This window comes from Hemitrygon akajei, chromosome 9 (genome assembly GCF_048418815.1).
Source record: "Hemitrygon akajei chromosome 9, sHemAka1.3, whole genome shotgun sequence".
NCBI classification, from domain to species: domain Eukaryota; kingdom Metazoa; phylum Chordata; class Chondrichthyes; order Myliobatiformes; family Dasyatidae; genus Hemitrygon; species Hemitrygon akajei.
In genome coordinates this window covers 140,932,680-140,944,692 of record NC_133132.1, presented here as the reverse complement: position 1 = coordinate 140,944,692, position 12,013 = coordinate 140,932,680, and the positions used below count along the sequence as shown (strand labels likewise).

The following is a 12,013-nucleotide window of genomic DNA, read 5'->3' as shown; positions in this document are numbered from 1 at the left end:
GCCCTCTCTACAAACTCTGTAAGTTTTATAAAGCTCAATGAGAATTATCTACACCTTTCATTCTTCCAAACACTAAAAAGTACAGACCTAGCCCACTCAGTCTCTCCTTAAGCAGGTTTTTTCTTCTGAGGCTGGGTGAGCCTACAACTAGAGGGAAACATGCACAAAATGCTGGAGGATCTCAGCAGGCCAGAACTCAGCATCTAATCAAAAGAATAGACAGGTGACGTATCGGGCCAGGACCCTTCATCAGGATTGCTGATAGATGCTGCCTGATCTGCTGGGTTCTTCCAGTGTTTTGTGTGTATTACTTTGGATTTCCAGCATCTGCCGATTTTCTCTTGTTTGTGATTGTGCTACAACTAGAGGTCATACATATAAAGGTGAAGTATTTAAGTGAAACCTGAGGGGAAATTTCTTCACTCAGAGTGTGGTGAGAGTGGTGGATGCAGGTTTGATTGCAACATTTAAGAGAAGTTTGGATAAGTATATGGATGGTAGGGATATGGAAGACTTTGATCCAGCTGCCAGTCAATGGAACTAGTTCAGCATGGATTAGATACACCGAAACGCCTGTTTCTTTGCTGTGGTGCTCTATGAATCTATGACTCAATGTCATTTTGAATTTGAGAATATAAGATTAAAATGTTGCCCAAAATCAGAAAGAGAACTACCCAACAATACAGTTATTAGTGATTTCAGTATACCAATAAAGTGTTGCCCATTTCAACCATGACTCACTAAAGATAAAATGACATTATCTTCATTGTTAAACAAGCTCCTTCCCATTGTGTGTCAGCATGCAGCACAAGAATATGTACATTGCAATAATGCCATAACACTTACCGATAACTTCTCCAACCATAAATATCAGACAAATAATAGCAGCAATGTAAAGTTTCCTTCTTGCTTGTAGCTTTTCTCTGTTTTCAGTGTCTGATGTGGATCTGCTGTGACAGTGTTGACTTACATATCTTTCCAATTCGATAGAGTTGCCGTTGGTTCCATTGTCAAATGGGTAATTTGGGTAGACCTCTTTTGAACTGGAAAAGGGGCTGCAATGCAAGGGATGAAACTTGATTAACTAGTCATATATCGAGCAAAACATTTGCATTTTAAATTATTTCATGCAAGTGAATTAAACTTTAAAAACCTGCTCAGCAATTCAGTTTCAAAGATATCAGATAGACATACTATTTCCACAAAATAGTTGATAATTCCATGCTACCTATATGCACCAATTTACAATGGATCTAATCAATATATTTATGCTTGCAAATATACCTACATACTTACATTTAAAGATGAGTGAAAGCTAGCTATCTTATGATGGCACACTATGCAACTGTCTCATAACTTGTGCAGCATACCAAAATTGGTCACTTTGCCTCAATTCACCAAGGGGAAAATTCATCAAGGACTTTATTCTTGATCACTCTTTAACTAACTCCACTGGATGTGTAATTGCTGACATGGCAAAGAAGAGGATCTGTTACATTAACCCACATAATCATAAACCTTGTCAAGATTTACATGTGAGTGATGAAAACTGCTGAAGATGTTAAAATGCAACCAAGCTGCAAATCTGATTCAATCAGCTTTCCCATCAGGTGGGAGATGTTAAAATTAACTTGATAAATTCTACAGTTTTGTGCATTGAATCATAATGAATGGGAATAGGTTGATTGCATCCTTTAGACTATTTTATATATCACTGAAAACAGACCTATTAAGATTTAAAAAGGATTTGGTAGTTACTTGTGAGGAGAAAAGCAGGGTTTTTTTTAAAGGTAGATATAAGAAAGTAGTCTTAAAGGAATAATTTTCACTTCCTTAATGTATTATCAGGTTGGGGTAGAATTGGATAACATGTTGTGGGATGGAATCAATAACACTCTAGTGAACAACTGTGCCTGGGATGAAATACCCCTCAGAGAGCTTCCAGCTTCTTTTTTTGATGTTAAAGAACTCTCTTCTATTTTTGGCTGTCAGTTGGATGAATAGCTGGAGTTCTCATTTCACACTGATATTTAGAGTTCTTTTATGAGATAGTTGCTTGAGCAAGATTGCAGATAACTGAGTTTGTAACATTTGAACCTAATAGTACTTGACATTGGGAAAGACAAAGTTTATACTCCAAAATGGCCTAGGAACTTCTAGGTAGTTACTTTCAAAGTCAATGGAAAATCCATTGCCTCTCTGCGGAATTCTCTGAATTCTCAAAATGTTGCAGAAACAGCTACAAAACATAACTATATTCTCTACAAAATGTGTAGGACAGATCTGACACAAATGCAAGTGAACTTATGTAAAGATTTCTTTGTATTTTGGTATAAAACATGAGTGATGCCTCCATCGGTCACGGTCAACCATGGATCCCAGATACACAAGACTGGGCAGTAAGATATGGAGAGCAAGCTGTTGCCCCTGTAACAAGCTCCCCCTTTCCACACATTTGATTAACTCAAAGGAATGGCAGAGACTGATACAGTTTGGCACCAGCAGTGTTGCAAGAGTTGCCAGTCAGCATTGAACTCAATGTAGAACTGCCTTAGGGACTCCAGCTCGGGACTTTTCCCTCAGTGTTTATTCCCAAAGCCTTCCCCATGAGTGGGTGTAGCAGCAAACCCTTTGCCCCTTCTCCTGTCAGTAGAAACAGTTCTGCTGGGCTTAGTAGCGAAGCCACACATGAAGGCCAGGAGCTGGACTTAGTTGTCAGTGGCTATCTGAGGCGCAGGCCACTGGGAGCGTTTAATAGGCAGTGTGAGCTCGTCCCCATTACTACCCCCAGCTACAACAACCTTAAAGTATAAAGCATATTCATTAATATTCAACATTTGTTTTAAGTCCTTACCCCTCTCATCAAATGCGATAAAATATGCACGGAAACAGCAACATAGAATCACACTGCACAGAAGGTTGTTATCTGACCCACTGTTCCTGTGTAGGTTTTTTGAAAACTGTTGAATTAGTCCTACTTTCCCAACACTCTGCATTTTTTTTTCTTTTCAAGTATGTATCCATTTGCTTTTTCAAAGTTAACACTGAATCTGCGTTACAGGTGCTAAAGCTTAGATCATCGTTACTCAAATCATTCACGTTTAAGCTTCACGTTCCTGGGTGTCAACATCTCCGATGGTCTATCCTGGGCCCAACAGATGGATGCAATTCCGAAGAAAGCACAACAGCAGCTATATTTCATTAGGAGTTTGAGGAGATTTGGTATGCCTCCGAGTGTAGAGCATTCTAACTGGTTGCATCACTGTCTGGTATGGAGGGGGCACTCAGCCAGTTCCTTCGTGGGCACTAGCTCCTGCAGCATCGAGGACATCTTCAAAAGGCGATGCCTCAGAAAGGCCCTCTCTTGTTGCTATCATGATGCAGGAGGTACAGGAGCATGAAGACACACACTCAACGTTTTAGGAGCAGCTTCTTCCCCTCCGCCATCAGATTTCTGAATGGACAATGAACAGCGTACACTACCTCACTATTTTCCCCTCAATAGTCGCAAATTTCCAGCCTTTCCATGTACCGAAATCTCTTATGCTCAGTGCCACCCAGCTTCACCAACACTTCAACTGCACCATATTGTGGTACCCAAACTGCACACAATGGTTTCCCTACTTTTGCATCACTTGCTTCCGTTATAACAAGAAGCTCAGGATCTTACATTCATTTTTACAACCTTATCATGTATTATCATCCTCAATAGATTTGTCTTTATCAATGAACCCTATTTTGAGACAGCTTTTACATGCATGGGGCTGATTACATACTACAAATGATTGGTTAATCTCATTCAGAAATCTGTTTTAGATTAATTTGTGTGAGTAATAGTATAACATATTACTTCAGAAATAAGGCCATGGTTATATTTTGAAGGCGTTCCACATGTTCACATATGGAGCCTTAACTCTGTTCTTTGGCCCCAGTGTCTTTATTCTTCTCCGAGGATCGTTACCTCGTCGTGGTGGGGAGACCTGTGAGTTCCTGAGATCCCAAGAGTGATGCCATCTGGAACCGAGCTCCTGGTTCCAGGTCAAGTGGGGGGGGGGGGGGTGTCCAGACAAACAGCAATCCAGCCAAGACCTCAACAGTGGAGCTGGTGGTAGATGATGACAAATCACAACAGCAGTGAGGGCAGAGGAAGGCTGCAGCAGCGAGAGCTCCCCAGTTGTCCTGCATTCCACGGCGCTGGACCCTGGCCGCGATCTGATAAGAATCTTGTGGTGGCTGCCCATGCATCAGCCTCTCCACGTTAAACCAAGTCACACACGGATATTCTCCATTAAGGGAATAACCCCTTAGGAGAACGTCATACTCAACTTGAGTGACTGCATACTATGTGTCCTTATTGGTGTATTCAATTCCTATTAATTCTTATGCATCTGAAATCTCTGACGTTTCATGTGCCTATGAGTTGTGCAACTATTTGTGGTTGAGTGCGTCATCACAAATCTCCTTGAGGGTGTCCCATCATAATATCAGCAGAGGGTCAATGTAATCAAGGAAGATTATTTCTGGATGTGGGAAATGAAGAATAAAAGATGGCGGCACACATGGACACAGCAGCAACACCAAACAACCATAAAATAACTTGTCCTGTTCATGATCGAGAAACATTAAGAACAGTAAAGTCATCACATCTCCCTTGCTAGCTAGCAGAATGAACAGCTGTGCAGTTTCAGACTAATGTTGAGAGCAGGCTCTTGCTCCATGCCGTGGTCTACTACAGCTGCTCGGGGAAGCTGCCATCGGAACTAGTGCACTCTAATGCAGAAAGATGACAAGCGTATTGAGAGACTTCCTGCAGGCCTGTGCTCCCATCAGTTCTACTCACTAATGTCTGATCACTGGAAAATAAACTGGATTAACTGTGTCTGCATCTGAACCATGAGGGAGATGAGGGACTGCTGCACACTCATCCTGACAGAAACATGGCTTCGAGACACCATTCAGACTCAGTCCTCCAGCTAAAGGGCCTAATCTCCTTTCAGGAGGACAAAAAAGCTGCGACCTCTGGTGGAGGTCTATGTGTCCGTATCAGTCAGAACAGGCATGTGAAAGCCTCGGTAGTAATGGCCACTGTTCATCGCAGTTAAAGTTTTTATTGGTGAAGTGTGGGCCCTTCTACTTACCAAGGAAGTTCACTGCCATTATGTTTGTTGCTGTTTACATCCTCCCCCCACCACTGTGCTGGTTCTGGGGAAGTGTTGCAGGAGACCTATGGTACTATCAGCCCCCTCAAAGCCACTCACCAACATTCATGGAGCCTAAAAGGCTCTGCTCTGCCCTCACCTCGAATACTCAGAAGGCGTATACATTTTGCTCACCCCTGCATACAGACCGCTGGTTAAACGAGTCAAACCAGTTCACAGGGAGATCAGGACCTGGTCAGAAGGTGCCACCTTCAAAGTTGAAAGCACAGACCAGAGGTGACTACCTACAATCATCACATCAATATTGATGAATAAGTGGAATCAGTGAATGGCTACAGAGGAAAAGCCATTGAGGACATTACTGTAATTAAACACTACACTGCCAGGACAAACCAGAAATCGTATCTGATTGCAGAGTTTTCTGCAATGCTTAGGAACTGGGACACTGTCTTCGGATCAGGGGACAAGCCGAGTGTAAGGTTGGCAAGAGCTATGCCCTCCTATGCCATTGGGAAGACAAACATGGCCACGCAAAGAAAATCCACAGACACCTTTGTGACACCAGGAACACAGGGCGCACGTGGCAATATATACAAACCACAACTGATTACAAGTTCACCCTGCACGTCAATGACAGCAACGCCCCCCTTCCTGGTAGGCTGAATGCTTTCTATCCATGATTTGACCAACTGAATGATGCAACATCGAGGAAAGCCCCCTCTCTTCCTGAGGAACAAGCACCCTGTCTGGCCACAGCCGAGCGAAGGGGGACCCTAGCGAGGGTAAACCACGCAAAGCTGCAGGGCTGGACAACAGATCTGGTCAGACACTGAGGGACTGTGTGGCCCAGCTAACAGAGGTCCTAACATGTATCTTTAATATCTCTCTGAAACAGCCCACTGTCCCACCAGGTTTCAAGGCGGCCAACATCATTCCAGTACCGAAAAAAACAATAGCAACTGGTCTAAATGATTACTGCCCAGTGGCACTGACTCTCAACAATCATGAAGTGCTTTGAGCGGCTGGTAATGGATAAAATCCCACCTTCCAGCTCGACTACCTCTCAAACCAGTCCACCGATGATGCCTTAGCTACAGCCCTCTACTCTATCCTGTCCCACCTAAAAAACGATGCCTCAGACACGAGGATGTTGTTCATCGACTTCAGTTCGGCGTTCAACATGATCATCCCTCAGAGGCTGGTGGGTAAAATTGACCTTATTGGGACTCAACTAGACTGTAACTAGATCTTGGATTTCTTGATGGAAAACCTCAGTCAGTCTGAATTGTCAGCAACATCTCAAGCTCCAACCCACTCAACACTAGTGCCCCCCCAGGGTTATGTGTTCAGTTTGCTGCTGACTCACGACTGCTGCACTCTCAGATCCAGCTCAAACCACATCAATAAGTTCACTGACGGTACAACAGTAGTTGGCGTCATCGGCAACAATGATGAACCGTCGTACAGAGAAGAGGTAGAGGGGCTTGACAAATTAGTGCAAGAGCAACTAACCTCAACGTGAACAAGACAAAAGAGATGATTGTGGACTTCAGGAAGGTACAGATTGACCTCTCCCCATTGAACATCAATAGCTCTGCCATGGAGAGAGTGAAGAGTGCAAGGTTCCTTGGTGTGCACATAACCTAGACCTACAACATCTCTTCACTACTCAAGAAGGTACAGTAGCGTCTAAACTTTTTGAGGAGGTTAAGGCGTGCAGGACACTCCACCTCTATTCTAACAACTTTCTACAGGAGCATCATCAAGAATGTCCTGTCTGGCAGCATCACTGTGTTTTACAGAAGCTGCAAGACATCAGACTACAAGACCCTATAGAGGACAGTAAGAACTGCTGATAGGACCATTGGGATCTTCCTCCCGCTTATTTTTGATATTTACTTGGAGTGTTACGGATGAAAAGCCCAAAGCATTGTTGAGAATCCCTGTCATCTAATGACATTTTCTTTGAAGGTGAAAGTCTACCCAGACTGCCAGACTGGGTAAGAGTTTAAAATGCTGGAGGAACTCAGCAGGTCAGGCAGCATCTATAGAAATGAATAAACAGCCAACATTTCCTGTCGAGACCCTTCATCAGGACTGGAAAAAAAAATGAAAAGTCAGAGCAAGAAGGTGGGGTGAGGGGAGGAAGAAGCATAAGGTGGCCAGTGATGGGTGCAGTAGAGATCACAGTGAGACAGGGTTCCACTGAACTCCCATCAAAGAGAAGATTTAAACTTCTTCAGGGTGGGCATCCCTAGAAGAGACTTTGCAGAACAGAATCACAAACACGAGAGTATTCCAGCATCTGCAGATTTCCTCGTGTTTGGGTAACAGATTCTTCCCTCCAGCTGTGAGACTAATGAATACTCTGCCACCATTGAGGTATCATCACTAGGATAGTGAACTGTTTACTGTTCTCCTTACCTGTGCTGCACTTTACTACATGCATTTTGAATTATATTTTATGACGGTAACTTATTCATAATATACTATTTTGGTTTATGTGCTTTGTGTGATATACGTTGTAGTTGCACCATGGCCTGGAGGAACTTTGTTTCATTTGGTTGCAAACATGTACAGTCAGATGATAATAAATTTGAACTTGAACTTGGTAAAATCCTACCGAGGTTACTGTGGGAGAAGGATAGTGCTACACAATTTGAGAGACAGCAACAAAAGCTGATAACAGAAGACTGAAAATAAATTAGTACTTCATACCAATCAATGTCAATAAAGGTGTTCTGCTCATTGTGAATTTAGGATCAAATCTGCAGACAGTAGTACAAGAGAATGGAATTAAGTGCAAGATATTAATGGCAGCAATTTGGACCAGTTGAAAATATGATGTATTAGCAGTATTTCAGAGTAGATGCTTATTATAGAAAACTACTGAATTACATTTCCATTATTGTTATTGGAAATGAACATTGTTATTTTTACATCAGGTAGAAACTGTACAATACCAATTTCACATCAAAATTTAGCCCCATGTCAACATTTGATGATAGAATATTTGGGGGTTTAAAGGAAAGGGAAATAAAGGGAATTTTGTTTCAAGTTAAGATTACCAGTGAGAATGGCTGATTTTATATTTATTGTTTTAAAGTATTCAGTGTTTCAGTATTTTGCCTTCCAGTACTTAATCTGTAAATAAGTAATTCAAATCTATATGTACTTGTCTTGGTTTTCAGTAGAAAATTCTCTAGTTAGTACCAGGTATCAGCTACCAGTTATTTCCATCTTAATAAAGCTAAAGGTGATAGAGTTAAGTACAAGCAAGTGCCAATACATCTGTACACACTTTAGTGAAAAAGACAATTTTACCACATTTATTTACACATATGTTTTTAATGTGCAAATAAAAATTAATTGTGGAAGCTCATTCCAAGTAAAAAAAAATTGGAGGTTTTGTTTTATAGGAGAAATGATTCGCTTCTGGAAACTCAAGCCAATGAACAATGGACATCAATTATTGAGAAACTAGACAATGTGACCGAAAAATAATTTCATCTGTCTATCTATATATAACGGACTCAATGAACTTTGATGTTAGATGCAGTTATTTGTAAAAAAAAAATGCTAAATTTTGGAACTTTTTGAGGCAAATTCCATGCAGAGAACACTGAGTGTGCCTGAACAGACAAGTCAACGCCCAGATGATCCTTAAGCCTCATCTTAGTGTCCACTGAGCTGCCAACACCTAAAGCAGCTAGACAGGTACAAAGAATTAAATGTAAATTTCAAACTGTTGGAGGCCCTGTGAAAGGAAAGGTGGATGGGAAGGGGAGTTGATCAAGAGAAACAATACTCCAAGATTTGTGGAAAAAAGCCTAACATACCCAACACTCTTTGGTTCCGCAGAAAGGCAAGCTAGCCTGTTAAGAATGTCACTAGTAAATCCAGATTAAACAGAGCAGCCCTACTCCTACTTCATTCACACCAGAAAATTTTCATGAAGGGTTTTTTTTTTGGATTTCATTAATATACTAATAGACCTAATGTCTCTTAAAGGCAGCTGCCAAAGATGCCTTGAAAGCCACTTTTAATAACATGGCAGCTCCCACGAAACAGACTAAGAGGCCTTACACTGGGATTCACTTCTCTCCCTTCAACCTCAATCTGGAAAACTGAAGCAATAAAGCCCAAACTCCAACTTTATGAGTCAAACTCTAAATTTAGAACCAATTCAAATGTTTCTCCTTACTCATGTCAACATTCAACTTGAAAGGCTGTCACTTTTCTTGAAAACCGTTAACTGCAATTACAAAAAAGTGTGAACGTATAAAGTATCAATAAATGTCTGGGGAAAGTGCAGATTCAGATCACAGAAAAAAGGAAGTGTACTGCATTTTGAACGTCTCGTAAAAAGGCATTGAAAAACATTAGACTCAGTGTGAAGACAGGGATTATGTTTTAGCCAGTGTTTATATAGTTAGGTTCATTTTTATTATACATTGTTGTTTTGCGTTCTGAGAAAAGAAGTAGAGAAGGGAGAAAATGTGATTAACTGTGGGTGACTTCTCTTCCATTAAAATTTCACCTGATTTTGCAACAGAAATATTTGAATATATTGATTTATGTTGATCTGATGCAGTGATGCGACCTGACATCGGTCTTTGTTGCTAATTGTTGGTTCTTCACAATAGTGTATGCAATAATTCGCAGAACTGAACACAGAAAATTAAACAGCACCCTAAAACGCATCATTACGTTTTGAAAAATTGAATCTAATGGAAATCAACATTACTTTCTGCGTACAATGCGATTGCTGAATTTCAGCCTTTGTTTAGCTCCAGGTTTATTGGCTCTTAAACCCTTCCTGGATTCGGTCTTGATGAAGCTGCAGACTAGCCCTTTATATTGGCTCTGACAGATCATCATTTGCGGCATTACGTCAGTTTATCTCCTCACTGAAGCTTTCTGTGCTGCTGAGCATTTTCTATATTTACGTATTTGAAGAATTCCAGCATTCACAGTACTTTATCTTCATGTGTGACTTCAGCAAAGCCGCTTGCTTGCTGCTACATTAATAAAATTCAACAATTGCTGCTTGGCAGACAATGCTTCTGTTACAGAGGGCTGAGTGGTATAATCATGTGAAATGAAGAGTAGTGTGTGTGATTGGAAAGGGTCTTTTTGCCCTCAGCATTTGTTTTCACATCTGGACATTGATAGGCTCTGCTTGCTGGCATATGCTTCATTTGGAACTACTGCAGGTAATTAGTGGTTTTGGAAAAGGTTGTAAACTCCATGGACTTTTGCCAGCAATCTCCCAAACCTTGTAAAATTCTGGACTGACTTTTTTCTTCCCCAATCCCCCCACATAGAAAATACTTGTTTTTCTCGGCCTCTCGCATAGATGTGAATGAAAACAAATATTTAAAATATAACATTCTCAGCCCAAGAAAGGTAAGAACCCAAGGAAAAGAGGCATGAATGTCAAGGGCAGCAAGAATAACAGAATGTTAGAGTCTGCATCAGGCATCCAGCTGTGTAAAATAGAAATGCCTGATAAACGTCTTATCTTTCCTTCCACCGTTATATAGTCAATGGGAACAGTAATTCATCAGTAGTTCATTCATGCCTTTACACCAACAGCAGTTATTCATCAATCACCCTGACAGCTTGTTGAACCATATTTATGGATGCACACTTCTGGTCCTCAAACTGCTGTTTCATAAATACCAAAGCACAAGTCACAACATTAATGCTGCAGTTTCTAGAACTTCATTGTAAAGCTTACCAGCACTTAATCTGCTTGCCAGTGCCAGAATTTTATTAGGATTGCTGGCTCCAAACATGGACTAAAGAGTTAAATTCCGAAGGCAAGTGAGAGTAATTGCTCTAGACATCAAAGTTGTGTTATTATGTGTGGATATAATAAAGAACTTCCGTTCCCAATGTGCAATGAGGGCAGTTCACCCAGAAGCAGAGGTAGCGTTGGGGAGCTGGTCGCAACCGCTCGTGTGGAACTAAAGCCATACTAGAGTGTTCTGTAAATAAATATTTATTAGTTTTACCCACGCAAGTTTGACTTTTATTGAGAATAAACATAACAGATGTAATTGGGAATCATGAAAAAGCTCCACTGGCTGGAGTCATACCTTGCACAAGTGGAGAGCAGTGGTTGTCCAAGTCCCTAAACATCACTGTAAGAGATTCACAGGGTAGAGAATTACATCCAAATATTTTCAATCACTTCATAACTTCACTAATGATTGTATGATGCTAATTTCTCATTAAATGAGGAATGACTCCTTGAAGCAAGACCAAGGCAATGTTCAAGCATTGGCTGGCAAGTGGCAGACAATAGTTGACACCAAATGCTAGGCAATGATCATCTTCCACATGACAGTCTAGTGCCAATTCGGTGGCATTAAGCTTCATCATGCCGATAACCCCAAAACTCCACTAAATCAGCCACAAATGCAGAAGCTGCAAGAGCTGCATATCTGTCTGATGATATGCCTTAGTTCCACATTCTCCAAAGTATTCCCAATGTCTGCAAGGCGTGTGATGGAGTGCCCTTCACTCGACCACATGCCTGCAGGTCAAATAGCATTCTATAACCTTGACACTATCCAATCTAATATAGCCTGCTTGACTGCGATTGCATCTTCTAACATTCATTCCTTCACAAATGGAGCCATGTGGTTACAGAATATGCCACCTAGGAAAAGCACTGCAGTCACTCATCTAGGTTACTCCAACGCACCTTCCAAACCGACAAACTCTACTGTTAAGGAGGACAGATACAGAAGGTTCATGGAATGTCAACATCTGAACTCTCTTTCCAAATGACCTATTATCTTGATCTGGAAATATATCAGTGTTCCTTTGTAAATGCAAAGACT

The 12,013-nt window shown here is 41.2% G+C and overlaps 1 protein-coding gene across 1 annotated transcript in view; it reads right to left on the bottom strand.

Annotated features, from left to right (window-relative positions):
- The window catches only part of slc30a2 (solute carrier family 30 member 2), an 81,527-nt gene that overhangs the window by 55,970 nt on the left and 13,544 nt on the right, over nt 1–12,013 (bottom strand). Inside the window, exon 2 of the mRNA XM_073057133.1 lies at nt 847–1,055. Within this exon, the coding sequence (XP_072913234.1) occupies nt 847–1,055 (209 nt within the window). The remainder of the gene's footprint in view (nt 1–846; nt 1,056–12,013) is intronic.